Source organism: Cryptomeria japonica, chromosome 7 (assembly GCF_030272615.1).
Source record: "Cryptomeria japonica chromosome 7, Sugi_1.0, whole genome shotgun sequence".
NCBI classification, from domain to species: domain Eukaryota; kingdom Viridiplantae; phylum Streptophyta; class Pinopsida; order Cupressales; family Cupressaceae; genus Cryptomeria; species Cryptomeria japonica.
The window spans coordinates 479,676,013-479,692,127 of record NC_081411.1 but is presented as its reverse complement, the minus strand read 5'-3'; the positions used below and the strand labels follow the sequence as shown (position 1 = coordinate 479,692,127).

The window sequence follows — 16,115 nt, the reverse complement described above, 5'->3', positions numbered from 1 at the left end:
ACTCCAAGGAGAGTAAATTGGTTTGGTTTTGTGTTTGATGACCTTCTCTGCATCAGAAGATTTCACCATAGTCAATTCCCTCCACCCATGAATACACCTTCACGACCAACTATGCCTTGTACTTCTCAACACTGCCATCTAGACCCAATTTCTTCTTGAACACCCATTTACATCCAATAAGTTTTCGTCCTTCAGGAAAAGGTACTGGATCCCATGTAGCATTCTTCTTCAATACAACCATCTCTTCATTCATGGCTTTCATCTAGGAATCTGCATCATGCATACCCATAGCCTCTCTAACAATCCAAGGCTCATCAGCGTTAGCAATCAAAGCAAATATACAACTAGAATCCAACATAGAATATCCAAACCTTTCTGGTGAATATTCATATCTGTCAAGCCACTTCCTATCATTGGTAGACCTCCTCAATTCCTGAAGTTGAGGTTCTTGCTCTTCTTCAGAACTTTCAGAGCTGCTTGAGCTCTCCTCATCATCAGGTCCACTAGGAGCTCGTAGTTCTTCTTTCTCAGGGGTAGAAGGAATCTAGACTACCTCCTTCTGTTTCTCTTCCTTCTTTGGCTGCAAATCAATAGTGGAAGGTTTCAATTCATGAAAGATCACACTTCTACTATAGAGAACCTTTTCTGCAATTGAATCCCAAAGCTTGAACCTTTCACACTAATACCATAGCCAATGAAGATACACTTAACTGCCTTGTTCTCCTTTTTTTCTCCTTTCTCACTTGACACATGTGCATATGTCTCAGATCCAAAGAACCTGAGATGTCTCAATGGGGGCTTCTTACCAAAACACACCTCCATGGGTGTCTTTTCAATTAGTGCCGAAGTAGGAGATTTGTTAATCAGATAACATGTAGTGGCCACAACTTCAGCCCTGAACTTCTATTCAAGCCCAACACCACTTAACATACTCCTAGCCCTCTCCATCAATGTTTTGTTCATCCTCTCTACAACTCGATTTTGCAGAGGAGTGTATGGAGTTGTTTTATGTCTTGTAATCCCATGGTCCTTACAAAACCTGTCATTTTTTTCCAAACAAAACTCACAGCCATTTTCAATCCTCAAACACTTAATTTTTCTACCAGTTTGGTTTTCAAACAAGGATTTGAACTCCTTAAACTGACTAAAACCTTCAGATTTACTTTTGAGGAAATACACAAATGTCCTACTATAGTCATCTATGAAAGAGACAAAATACACAGATCTAGATATCAAAGGAACATTAACAGGACCAAACACATTTGAATGAATATAATCCAAAACCCTAGAAGACTTATGAGAACTAGAATAAAAGGAAACACGATGTTTTTTTCCATGCAGCATTGGGAGTAAGCAACAACTTTCACATCTTTAGGCCCTGAAGTCCACTCGCGGGTACAATTTTCCAAGCAAAAGAACTGAGCATATAAAGCGGTTGATCTTAAACTAGAGGCATATGAAGCAAAAAAGGCATGGGTAGGAGTTGGAGTAGATCCTACAGATCGATATTGAGATATAATTCCACCCGTTGGAGAGCCAATGCTAGTCAATGAACCAGTTTAAGCGCTTGATTCAAAACCAGTTCGCAATCAAGATTGAGACAACTAATTGCCATAACATAGCCTGTTTAGCATCTCCTTCACTATATCGCCCAACATCCTTACTATTCCCAATTAGAGATCGAGACCCCATCCCCTACAATTCTAGTGGGGATTGAGTTGATCGAGAAGCAAAAGCAACAGAACCACCCCCCTACAATTCTATGGGGCCATTGTAGGGCCCAATGCTCAGCGTGTCAAAATAAGAAGCAAAGAGAGAACCCTTATTAATCTTTAAATTAATCAACCCCCTATAGAATTTTAGGGGGAACCATAGAACTATAACTATAATGGGGGGGCTGGGAGGGGATAGGGGTGGGGCCCTTTAGAATAATAGGGGGCTAGAATAACCCCTACAATGGAAATGGTTGTTTGATCCTTAACCCATTGATCAACCACCTTGCTATAGCCCTAAATTCTATTCTAGTTGATTGAGTTTACCCCTAGCATCCCTTCTAGGTGCTCTAGTTGGAGATCGAGAGCCATTACCAGTCAAGCCTAGATTCAAATTCGAAATTGAGCAGTTCCAGTTCTAGTTCCATAGCCATATGCGGACGGCTATAGTGACCATTTTATATCCCCTTCTAGATAAAATTGCAGAGCCATAGCTATCCCTTCCATTTATAAATTGAGATGGAGATCCACTAATTGTAGGGGCTCCAATTGGATATGGAACAGGAAAAGATGCTAGGCATGGCTAAAAAATTGGAACAGCATCTCGATCTCGATGAACTTGCAAGGTAGCAAACTACCTTTGTCTCTGCAAGAACTACAACTCCCACCTTATTCTAGCGTCTGTGGGGGGCTAAAGGGAAGTAGGCTAATTTATTCACTGATTAATTAATCCTACTATTCTAATGGGCTCCTGCCACCCTACTATTCCAATGGGCTCTTACCCATGCAATAATAAGAGGGAGATGGGGGGTCCACTACGAGACGAACTATAGTTCCCTTCCTTTCTTAGTTGTCTCTACAATTAAGATAGTAGAGGCTCCTCAAAGGGATGTTTACTAATTTGCTCGATTCGGTGCTAGAACCAGTTGATCTCGTTGATTGATAAATGACATCCATTGATTTGGCCTCTCCCCTTATTCTAGCTCGATTCTAGCAACAACTATAATTGCTTAATCTAGCCCCATAGAATTGTAGTGCCCTTAAAATTGTAGGAGCAAGCTGATGCCCCCCTACTATTTAAAGGGCCCCCTACCCCCATAGAATTGTAGGGGGTTGGGGGAGATTAATGCGCTTCCTAGAATAACCAATCGAGCCTTAAAATTCTATGGACTGGGTGGGAACAACTGGAGGAGGCCCTACTATACTAAAGGGCTAGCAGGTTAATTAATTGACTAGGGGGCAGATTCCCTACCCCCATAGAATTGTAGGGGGTTGGGGCACATCCTTAGAATAGTAGGGCACTGTAGTCAAGACTCGACTCAATTCTAGCGGGGTATATTTATGAATTGAGGCCACCCATAGAATTGTAGGGCAAGCACATTAATGAACTGATGCCATTAAGAGGTAGATTAGGTGAGCAGGTAGTTGGTATCTCGCCCTCATTTCAATGACGAGAACTATAGCGTGCACCTTCATAAGGAGCGTAATCGAGGCGAGTGAAGCAAGCACTGTGATCAATCCACAACTTTTAATGTCGAGTGCCTCCCTCTGTAACCCATGGGAGATACTTTGACCCATAAGTTGGGGTGGGTGTACCGATGAGGAGGGGATTTCATAGACCCAATTCCAAACATATCCTCATGTAGATCGACTCCTCATTCTTGATCTATCTTCCTATATTTTTTTCTAGATGCTGCTTATAGCCCAAGGGGTAGTGGGTACTTAATGGCATGCATGTTTCTCGGCACACCTTGGGCCCTCTTTGCAAGCACTCAAGATTACAATCAATTGCCTTTACCTATCTATCTATCGCCATACCACAAGCATTCATTTATGGGGCTTCCTTCTATGGCCCCCACCCAACCAACTATATCTCCTGGGAACCCTATGATTACCACCCTGCTTCCTGATATTAGTTCTAGGGACTGTAGTTAGACCACCCACCTTATTCTAATGCCATTGACTAATTAATGGCAACCTCTAGCAAGATGATTAAATATTGGGATGGCCCCTACTATTCGCCAGGTAGCCAATGGATGGAAAGTGCGAACAGATAGCACTAGATCGTGTCATATGAATCGTAAAGGTTCTCACAGGGGGCCGGTAGGACCTCTGCTAGGTATGGATGAAGGAGATTTTGATATCCGTGCTATTTATTGATTATGGATTCAGAGTTGATAGATTAGTTTTTTCCCAGGTCCAAATCAAGATACACCAGAAGAAAAACTAGCATCAGTAGTGATGACAAAGTAAGGAGAGGCTCCTATCTATCTACAAGGCATAGGCTATTGATAGAACAAATCGAGTCCCATACCTAGGTCCCACTCCTATATCAATACCATTTACTGTTGATCCGGTTCATCCATACCCACTTATCCTAGCTCCCTTATAGCTTATCCCGTCTTAGCCCCTACTATTATTCCCAACCCAACCTAGCCTATGCCCCATACCCTGCAGGGAGGTGTCCCTACAATTCTATGGGGGATTCACTCAATTCTCTAAATATAATTGCCCCTTATAATAGTAGGGCTAGCAACTATCGAGTGCAAGTTGCTCCCCTACCCCCATAGAATTGGGTGGGGGTTGGGGGTGCATTAATGAACTAATGCCCCCTACTATTCTAAAGGTAGCTTGATGCCATTAACAAGTTAATTAATTAGGCCCGCAGAGGGTAGATTAATTTGTGAGGGGAAACCCCTTTTGTCCTCCCACCCACCCCTTTCTCGGGGCACTTTGTAGGGGCTGGGTGGGCATACATAGAAGGTTCCTAGAGGGCTAAAATTCGAAATCCAATTTCTTAACTTTACCTAGTTTGAGATTGAGTTGCTTAGCCAACAGTAGAATAACCAGTAGCAAAGCTAGTTTACCTCAAACAAAGGCACATCCAATAGCGCTTAGAGAAAAGTAAGCATCAAAAGCATTAGCAAGCATCACTCGCAGCATACCTACTTTTGTCGACTTTCGTCTGCACATACAATTGATAGCTTTTTTTGTCGCTCATTTTTACATCATAGCCCATTTGAGCTTAACATCCAAATAGAGACCTTTGTGTTTGTGATAAAGACCAAGCACCAACACCAACAGTGGAAGCGTCAATACCACCAGTAATAGCAATTCTAGTAGAAGCATTAAGAAAGCCTTCTCATTGCTTCTATTGGTCCAGCTGGTTCAGCAGTTGGTTCTATATAAGTTGATCCAACATTAGTATAGGCAAAGGCCATAGAAGCATAGGTAGCTAGAACAACAAGAAAGCCAAGAGCATCTAATCCCATGACATCCCTTCTATTTCTATACCTTGGAGCATCCCTTCCAATTATTGTTCATTCTCAAAGCATTACATGACCCAGGCCCAGTTCATGCTATTCATAATCAATATTGCAATGTTCGAATTGAGATATAAAGAATAGAGTTGCTTCCATCCTAGCCTTTCAAGGTTAGAACAACACAATGTTCGCAGAAGTCGAACTCGACATTACAATGCGATGGTAACCTTGCAGCATAACTTCATTACCTCATATCAGGAGTTCACCAATAGGTTGATTTAACGCTTTGATAAGAAGGATCCTGAAACATATTTCAGGGACTTGGCACAGCTCAAGCAAGTTGGGAGTCTAGAGAGTTACATTGGTGATTTTCGAAAGCTATCGGTTATGGTTCCCAACATATCTGAAAGAAGGTTGGTTATGTTGTTTACAAAGGGCTTATCTAAACCATTGAGAGGATGGATCAAAGATTTTGATCCCCCTTCACTTCAAGAAGCTATGTGGAAGGCCAAAAGCATTGAGTCTGCAGCTCTGAAAAGCAAGCCTACTCATAAGGATGCTACTTCTTCCAGCAATGTGACTCCTCAACAATTTGTTGATAAGAAAAATAAATCAGCAACCATGGTGGATGAGGAGTCACGGGAGGAGTTAAGGAAAGAAAAATTGTGCTCTTGGTGCAAGGAGCCTTACAACAGAGAGCACGACTGCCCTCTAAGGCCTAAGGGAAAAGCCAATCATGTAATGTGGGCGTACTGTGAGGATTTCGATTCTGAAATTTCATATCGGTGAGCTGCTTCAGGGATGATCAGGGTGGAAAAGCCTCTGCAGATTTTGGGCCTAATGGGAATCTATCTCCTATGGCATTATTTGCTAATGTGTAGGATGAGATTTCATTCTGAGGAACAGTCAATGGACAGCGTTGCATTGCTATGCTTGACACTGAAGCAACGCATAATTTTATTGATGAGAGGTTTGTGACCAGATGTAGACTTCAGTAAGAGGACTTCAATGGGTTTAGAGTCCGAGGTGCAGATGGATATACCCTCACATGCACTAGGCGGATAGGTAATCTCACCTTACAACTGAATGATTATGAGTTACAGGCTGACTTCTATGTGGTCAAAATGGGTGCGGTGGACATAGTATTGGGTATGAAATGGCTCCAAGACATTGGAGAGTTTACCCTCAACGTACCTAGATTGGAAATGAAATTTGAGTTGAATAACAAGAAATATCTGTTGAGGGGAATTGCAGATGGGAGCTTGTGTACTATCTCTCTCGTTGGTAAAGGGAGCATGAGATTATTCAAGAGAAGGAGTGTGAGATGATCCGGGAGGAGTTTGTGTTCACTCATGACTCCAGGGGTTCAAAGTTGTATGATTTAGATCAACATGGAGGCATTGTTCAGTTTGTGAACAATCCCTTGTTTGAGGCAAATGCTACATTGTCTTATGATAATCCCATTTTCGAGTTAGATGTTGATCACTCTCTTGACTCTAGACCTGAGATGAGCATTGATTGTAGCATTTGGGACCCTTCCAATGCATTGGGTCTTCAGATAGGGTTTGCAGAGGAGTTTTCTGAGGTGTACATAGTGAGGAGTGTGTACAGTTTACATTTGGTCCTCATGTACATGATCTATTTCATATGCACAATTTAGTGGCGCATGTGCTAGATAGTGTGTATGACAGCTTGCTTGGCGCAAAGTTGAGAAGTAAACCTTGTCAGCATTCCAAGTTCCTTCTTCATGAGATTTATGTTCAGGTGATGCCTAGGGTTGGGGTTGATTTGGTTCAGCAGGTATTATCAATGCCATTGGTGTTGATGTTACAGGAGTTGGTTGGTGATATCAAGGACGTTACATAGTTCTTCCCTTGGGACCCAGGTGGAGTGATCCTTCAGAGGGTTTTCTTTTTTTGAGTAGTGGAGATTGCTTGGGGACAAGCAATTTCAGGGAGGGTGGACTGTAATGCCCCCTCTTAGCTCGTTCCTATTTGTGATGTTTTAGTCTATTGTTTTGGCCCTCGTAGGCTAAAGCAAATGGTTAGAGGGTCCTAATGGGCAGTTGGCAAAGTGTTCTCTTCTTCTGAACTCAGTTTGGTTTAGAATTGGCCTTCGTTTGACTCAATTTCACACACTTACTATTTATAATAAATCAGTGGATGATTGAGAGGGACCCTTACTATTTTTACTAAGGCAAATGGATCAATAGTGGACGCAGTGGGCTACCTTATGGTGTTTGCAGAATTGAGAAATAATAGTTATTATTGGAGTTATGATATTTTAATTATTATTAAAGTTATACTTTAATAATAATTAATTATAAGTGAATAATAATGATTAATATTTGGACTTTATATTATAAGGGACATTTAATGTAATAAAGTCAAATATTAATACATTAAGATGGATGCCCACTTTGCACTCATTAAAAATGGCCTAGGTGAGGCATTTAATGAATTAATGAAATATTAAATGCTTTTGGGGGAAATCGAGCCATGGAATCACTGCTGAAAGGTATGACGAAGATTCTGATTTTGCTATTCATCATAGCAGCAGTTTACTTTCTTTGGAAAATCAGTTTGTGGTTTCCAATGATAACCCATTGTTTGAGATGGGTATAGAGAAGAAATATGACAATCCACTCTTTGAGTGGGAAGATGGAACATCACTTGGCTCTAGCATCGCTCTTGGTGAGAATAACAATGTGTGGAAACCAAGAGAAGATTCAAGATCTAAGTTGGATGATACTTGGAGCTATGGTGAGCACTTTTTAACTAAACAAAGTAATCAGCCTTTTAGCATTTGAGATCCAGGTGTAAAAGAAACTAAGTTTGAAGAGGATCCAACATGGGATGAATTTACTTTTGATCCTAATATTGTATTCGTTTTAAAGAACAATGTTTACATGGAAGATGGCATTGATGGTGTTGATGACATGACTGATTTATCAATGCATGTTGTTGATCTTGAGCATAGACACAGTGGACTCATTGATCTAGATTCACAGTTCATTGTTGAGGGTGATAAAGAAGAGGCACAAGTGATTTGTGATAGCCTAGAAGACTTTGATGCCCAATGTGATAGTTGTGATTTTGGTATTCATTATAACAACAATACATTTGCCTTGCATGATTATGATTGGAAAAATGAATTGTTGGTGTCTGCTGAAAATGAAATACACTTTATCTAGATTGGATGACATTAGAAGCCTAGTTGAAAAATTCATCTTCATGACACCAAGAGACCAATGTGAACAAAATGTTCCCCTTGCTGATTTGCACATGATCAAGAACACAATGGAAGGAATAAAATTGGTTTTCTTACACATGATGCATGATAGAGATGTTGCTGCCAAGTTTGCAGATGAGACTTTGTCTTTGAATAAGAAATTGAGGGTAGAGGTTAGTGAGCCACTGAGCTTGATTCCACTAGGCTTGCTTTCAAAAGTGTCCAAGAGACACTTAAGCAAATGATCATCTCTATGAGGCCAAACATTTAAGAGAGCAAGATAATAGAGAAATGGCCAAGGAGATCAATCAGGTAATGGAGGAGCTTGATTGCATTCAGGAGTATGATCTTTCTCTTTGTCCCTTAAGATCAGAAAAGGTGATTTTGGAGCAGCAGAATGTTTGGGTGGAGCATGACTATGATAGTAATCAGTAGGTTGATAATCCGTTGTTTGATACAGATGCTGATTGGACATTTGTTAATCCACTTTTCAAGTTTGATGTGGGAATTCCTTTTGACTTCAGCAATGAGGGTGGATCACATTGCAGAGTTTGGGACCCGGGTGCAATTTGCAACCATGAGATATTGTTTCAAAATTGGAGCATTGATCAAATGCATACTCTTGGGCATCTTCTTTGGAAAAGAATGGATCAGATTTTCATATTTGGGCTTGCTGATTGGTTGCAGATTAGTTGCTTCACTTTATGGTTTTCTCTCATTCATGGGAGCTGGTTCAATTTCTTTGGTCATGCAAGTAATGGTTTTCAATTGGAGATTGCTTGGAGGTGTTTTCCAGTCACCTTTGATTTATTTTTTAGCATTGGAATGCTCAACTTTCATGCTTATACTTGGAAAATTCATTGGTACTACTATTGTCCTCTATGTAGAGCACTTCAATTAAATTGCACTTCATTGATTTCAATCATTTACAGTAGTAGTTATTGTTTATTTCAGACCTTCCAAACTCAAGGAGTTCTCTTTATGAAGGTTTATGTTGTAAACTTTAACAATTTACCTCCAAAGTTGGTCCAGGATAGTGAACTTTATGCTATGGCTCATATTTCAGAGAGCCTTGGAGTTGTGACAATGAGTGTTGGCACTACTGTCCACAATCCGATCAGCTTACACATTAGTTCAGATTCTGATCAGCAGATGTGTTTGATGGTTCCTTTTGCTCATCAACTAGTGGATTGGGAAGATATTCTGAGCAAAGGATGGTTCTCTATGAAGTTGGAGTCACTAGAGAGGATATTTTCAGCCTTGGACATGAGCAAATGTGTTGTTTTGGATGACGATTTCCTGTGTTGCAATAGCTGTTCATCTTCTTGGATGCTGATTTTCCTAAAATCAGATTTCAAGTCAATCATTTCAGATTTGGTGGGCTGTTGGTGTATTCTTTTTCAGACTTCACATTCTCTTGGCAAGGTAGGTTTATGGTTTGAGATGAGAGTTATGGCGAGTTGGGGCAATCAATATCCGTGTATGAGAAGTGTTCAAGCTCTAACTAGTGGTTATCCTTATGCCCTCTCTTCTACTTATGATTGGGACAGCGAACCTTTTCTTTCTTTGGTTCTTCATTCTGAGGTTCTTAGAGTGGGAATTGTAAGAGTATTTAGAAGTCTCCATGGTTTTGTCAGAATAATTCTGGGGAAGCATAGTAGATTCATGTGCGGATATGAGCATGAGTATGGCTATTAGGGCAAGGAGATTGGTGGACGGAACAAACAACAAAGCAGAGGTGCGGGCTAGATTGTGGAGGCTAAGGATGGTGGTGCAACGTTTATCAATTCCATGTTTGCATTTGGAGGGTGATTCACAAATAATTGTTAATGCCATTATGAAAGCCAAGGTGACTTCATAGAAAATCAATAAATACATCCAATTAATTAAAATGGAATTAGAAACTTTCCATTCCTTTCAAATCTCTCATGTATTAAGAGAAGGCAATGATCTGGCCGATGTACTTTCCAAATCGGCTACATCATTGCATGAGGTGGGCAAGGAAGGCGTTTGGGAGGATTTTCAAGGTGTTGAGTTGGCCAATGTGTGACTCCTACACCATTGAGGGAGGAAGAATTAATGATCAATAAATGTGGATTTGACAAGGGGTTAGCTGGTGCATTTTAAATGCAGGGGTGGGTGGCCAATTTGTATTTCCCAAGCTGAGGTGTGCAGAGGAAGCATTTGATATTGTGATAGGGGGGGTGACCATTAATCAACTTGCCTTTTTTGGCAAGATTTCTGAGAGAAGGCTTGGGGGCATATTTAAATTTGATGACCCCACTTCCCTACAAATTCTGGAGGTGTTGCTTGGTGAGAAGTACTTGTAGTTGAAGTTTCATTACAGAACGAATGCCGACATTATCTCCATGGAAGTCACATGGGGCCTAGTTTTTGGCTCGAAGGAGGAGGTGGTGTGGGTGGTGCGAGCTTGTGTCCCTGATCATTCTCTGTGTGGGATGACCTCTATCATGGCAAGAGCGGAAGTGCGTAAAGGACTATGGCGGTAGTTTGGCGAGGGCATCATGCAAGATGGAATCAATGCAAAGTTTAGGCCCTTCATCCTTTGGAATGATGGTGTTGATTGTGATGCTCGAATGGAGGAGGCACGTGTGGGCTGGGATGATTTGAAGGACTTTCTCCATGAGAAGGAGGTGGAGTTGCAGGGGGCACGAGAGGCAAAGCAAAAGGATGCATTGAAGAAAACAAAATTTGCTCCCGAAGATTTTTAGGTCAATGCGTCGGGTAAAAAGAAGAAAAAATTGTAACTTGTTTTAGTTTCTTTGCATTGTGGTGGATAGCAGTTGAACCTGTATTTTGTTTAATTTTGGTACAATGTAACTATGGCAGTATGCCACATTTTGGTGTTGGTTGGATAATGGTTTGTAGGTGGGTAGGGTGTCAATTTCATGGGTAGTATGCTTAGCAATAAGGTGACTTGTGGTTCGGATGGTAGTAGTTTTTATGTGCAAAGATTGATACAGGGGCTAATCCCTGATTTTGATATCCTTTATGTATTAAACTACTTTTTATATTAATAAAACATACTCACAATTACCAATAAAAAAAAGTAACAGATTTCTTAGAGATTTGAATACAAATCTCTCATTGTAATGTCCCCATTTTTGTGAGCATCAAAGTTTGAGGGATTAGCCTATTATTTTGGCCCTCGTAGGCTGAAGCAGACGGTTAGAGGGTCCTAGAGGGCAATTGGTAGAGTGTTCTCTTCTCGGGAACTCAGTTTGGTTCAGATTTGGCCTTCGTTTGACTCAGTTTCACACACTTACTATTTATAGTAAGTCAGTGATTGATTGAGAGGGACTCTTACTATTTTTAGTAAGGCAGTTGGATGCGTAGTGGAGGCAGTGGTTGACTCCCTGGTTCAGACAGCTTGTCAAAATAATGAGTATTTAATGAGATACTAATATTTTAATGGCCTTTAATGATGTTTACTTATTTAGTTATAAATTGACTTTATAATAAAGTGGGGCCATTTTGAGGGTCATGAGTAATTAATGCTCACTGGAAAAGTACGCCCAAGATTAATACTATTTTCTTAAGTCCATGAAGTAAATATTAAAATAACATTTAAACGTTATTTAATTGCTTTTCGGGTGGAGCCATTCGGAGAAGTATTAAAAGGGCTTCAAGGCAAATCGAACTCATTATGTTATGACTATTCGGCTTTGTCTTTTCACTGGAGCATTGGGATTTGTGAGAGACCAAGGGTTTCTGCAGATTTTCAATCTTTTCCAGACTTTGAAGAACGTTCACTCTTCATTGGCAGCATACTGAGGTTGTGAAATATCAGCTGAAGATTGCTAATTGATTGGCTTCATTCAGAGGTCAACATTGTGCTAAATTTGTGAGAATTCGTAAGGGTTTATGATTGGATTGGATAGAAGAATCAGAGCAGCACTTTGCAAAGTGTTGGAAATCATTCACAGGCCATACAGCTGCTGAATGTACATGCTGTACCAGATTTTAGCAACGGTGTCATTCCTCCAAGCTGGGCGCTCTTGTGCATAGGGCGATTTTGACTGAGGGTGCTGGAAAAATTCTACTAAATACTTCGAAGGTGCCTCTTACATTCTAGAAGACATCCATAGCATTTTGGGAGTGTAGACAATCAGTCCTTGTGAAGAATCGAATCATTTAGTACTGCTACTATCAATTCTCAGGTTCATTATATTGCATATGTTCTGCATTAGTGGTAACTACATACTATTGTTATCAGAATTATGTATGCATGTATGTCAAGTGTTTTTGTTAATGACATTCTGCTGTAAGTGCATTTTGGTTAACTAGGATGCTTGGAAAGTGTTTGACAATATGCCAACTAGCTGTACAAGTTAATTTTTGTCTCTTATATGCATATGAAAGGTCAAGAACAGTTAGCACATCATTTCTATTACATTAATAAACCATCTTGCATCATTGGAAGCATTCAAAAAGACATCATTTGCAGCATACAACAAGGTAAACCAAAGGCATAATCAGCATCAGACATTGTGTGCAAAGTGTTTGATGATATTCCTTGAGCTTCTAATCAGCAAATTAGAATCAGAATTAGCAAGGGATCCTACACTCATATAAACTTAACCCTATTATTTACCAGATTGTTGGTAGGGAATCTCGGGGATGATAGGGGTAGTACTTGAAGAAATGCCTTGATTTAATTTGATTTGACATATAAATTCAGAACCTTTCTATAACATGCATCAATAAATCGTATATGTCTTTGAAAAGAATGGTTCATAAGCTATCAAGTGAAAAATAAGTCATTTCTAATTATCAGTTTAGAGCTATTCACGATAAAATAAGTTTTCATGGGTTGAATGACATCGGTTAAATCATTAATGATACTACTGTCCTCTTCTAATGTCTTGTATGAATCTTATTTGGTTATTAAAGTCATAATTATTTTGTATAAACATTTGTATCAGGAATTATATTTATTTGAATATACTTTATGTTCATTATTATTATCTAAAACTCGTAGTTGAATAAATCGTAAAAAAAAATTATTTTTATTTTTTAATATTCAGGATCGAGAATCAACTACCCAATCTCATTGTTGGAATTCTAACAAGAGAATCATTATATGCAGCATTTGATTGTGGTATTACAGCAGAACAGGTATTCTACCATTTCTTTTCTCAATTGACATATAAATATTAGTTCTTTTTTAATATTTATTAATTGATTTGAATTATTATAAAATCAACTATATTAAGCATTTGTAATATTTTTAATGAAAAAAATATAGTGAATAAATTTTCTTTATCAATAGTGAACGAAGTGTTCATTGTTGAAAGATTGTAACCTTCAGTCTTAAGTTTTCTGAGCATTTTCTCCCTCTTTCACATCAAGACATGTTTTGGTATATCACTGACAACAGATTGTGAGCAATGAACTGTCAAAAATATAAACGTTTCATATTTAGCTTTTACTTTTTAAGTGATCATTTCTTACCTAAATGATTAATAATGAAACTAACAATGTAATTTGAGGGGGAAAGTTGATCATTGTGCACCTAGTTGTAATGGTGGATGTTGATGATTTAATCTTTTATGTGTAGATCATTGAATTTCTATCTAAGAATGCACACCCACGTATAGCAAATCGGGAAAGTGCAGTACCTACTAATGTGACTGACCAGGTGTGGAAATGCTAGGAATAACAGATGATTAAAGTATGTTTTGTTCATTTATATAATTTTCTGCATGGCTGCCCTTTTTTGAATCAATTATTTTCAAGATAAGTGAATTAAGAGTCTCTAGAGTCAAATTTGATTGCATGCCAGCTTAAACTTTGGGAGAGAGAAAAAAATAGAGTTGACATCACTCCTGCTTGTATATACACTGATTTTCCTACACAAGTAAGTCCATTAAACTTCCAAGCAAATTTGAAGGTGATTTTGTCTCATTTATTTGTTAAAAGAAGTGTGATTAGCAAACAATGGCATTTGAAATGCTCCACCCAAGAATAAATTCTAAAGTTAACACAGTTGCAACTCATATCAACCCATGAAGTTGTGGTTTTGACGGTTGTTTTGAGCAGGGATTCTTCGAGAGAAGCGTCAAACATGCAAGAGAAACTAAAGCATTATTGTGGAAGCACGGTGAAAGAACACAGCTTGTTGTTATTCAAGAAAAAGATAATGAAATGCGAACCTTCATGAAAGCTAATGCTGCTTCCTGTAAATAAGAAAGACCCAAGTTAATTTTGTACCACAAGAGATCATCTTGTTTGTAGAGAACTATGATATCAGAAATTTATTCTGCCATACTGATGAAATGATAAAACAAGTTGTTTGCTAACATTCTGATTTGTGGAAATTTCAAATGGTATTTGAAGATGAGTTTAAGTGTTGTATATCATGATTTAGTGTCCTCATTTCGAGTGCTAGACATAACTATTTTATTCCAGACATTTAATTTTAAAGATACGCGATCGATTAATCATGCTGTTACTACTTTTCTCGATTGCTATAAAACATCAAATTGCTTTATGAAGATAAAAACTGGTTTAAGGGAATAATGCATATTATGATTTAGTATTACCAGTTGTTCAATTGGGCTTGCTCTCATAACTATTTCAGTCTATAGTTTAATGTTAAAAACAACTTTAGTCAAGACGAGTGCTTTCATAAACAACTGATAAATGTTGAGAATGTGAAGCCCAGTAGTCAAATGACCATTCGCCTTCTCAACTCTTTGATTCATAGCTGAATATGAATGCATAAATAGATGTGTGCAGTCCATGTACTGATGTATTGGTATATCAGTTAATAGAAGTTATTCCCTGTTTTTCCATGGATGTAGCCAGTTATGGTGAACCACGTAATTCGTTGTGTACTGTGTTATTTGTTTATTTTCTGTTTGTTTTCATTTTAGTTTAGTTGTTTATATGTTTTCATTGCTCATTTAAAATTAACAATTGGTATCAGAGATGTGGTTGGATTGAGCAGAGATGGAAGAAGATGATGAAGCTGATTCAGTCATCAAAGAATCTCTTGGCAATTTAGAGATTGGTGTTGTGCATGTGAATGTTGAAACAAAACACCATGTACATTGGTGGGATGGCTTGAAAAATGAGGATTTGACTAAAGAAGAAGATGCAGAGGCAAGTGAAGATGAATTTGAGGAAGATGAGGCATATGATGTCGAAAACTACCAAGAAGACAAAATTGTGAGACTAAAGGTGGAAAATCTGTTTCTCACGGATCTACCGTATTTTATGGAGGATTCATTGGCAAGAATTTTGGAGATTGAGACTACATCAAGTCTAAGGGAAAAAGAACCGATAAAAAGCTTAAATAGACCAAAATTAAATATTGGTAGCCTTGAAGATATATCAACTAATAGGCATCTTGAACTTGAGAACTTTGTAACAGCTCTTGAAAATAATTATACAAGTTCAAAGGCCAAATTATTTGCTCTTCAAGAAGATCTGCAAAACGCTCTTTTGAGAGAAACTGAGCTTCAAGCCAAGCTGAAAAATGTTGAGGCACAATTGAAAGATAAGGAGGTTTATGCTACTGTCAAGGTAGTCAATGCAGGACTCGTTGAATATGCTTCTGATTATAATCCCATTGTTACCATTGATAAGAGGAACATTGAACCCATTCCTGCTCTCAATCACGAGGAGATTGATCATGAGCCATTCAATAAGGAAACGCCTTTCATTTCAGGTATGTGCGATCAAGATGTCTCTACATATGGGCAGAGTTCAAGCCCTAATTGTGATAGCAGAGGGAGTCCTAGCCATAATGCCTATAGGCCCACCAAGAATCACCAAGCCTTTTTGGAGAGGAATGTGAAGCGTTGTGTGGATAACCAATCAGAAATGGTGATGGTGAATTTCGAGGGCTTATATAGGTTGGAAGAAAATGTTCAAGCTAGTA

At 38.8% G+C, this 16,115-nt stretch overlaps 1 protein-coding gene across 1 annotated transcript in view; it reads left to right on the top strand.

Moving 5' to 3' along the window:
• The window catches only part of LOC131065737 (general transcription and DNA repair factor IIH subunit TFB2), a 189,429-nt gene extending 174,797 nt beyond the window's left edge, over positions 1-14,632 (top strand). The window contains exons 9-12 of the mRNA XM_059209292.1: positions 13,255-13,345; positions 13,788-13,868; positions 14,013-14,087; positions 14,270-14,632. Of these exons, the coding sequence (XP_059065275.1) occupies positions 13,255-13,345; positions 13,788-13,868; positions 14,013-14,087; positions 14,270-14,416 (394 nt within the window). The 3' untranslated portion in view covers positions 14,417-14,632. The remainder of the gene's footprint in view (positions 1-13,254; positions 13,346-13,787; positions 13,869-14,012; positions 14,088-14,269) is intronic.
• The last annotated feature ends 1,483 nt before the right edge of the window (positions 14,633-16,115 follow it).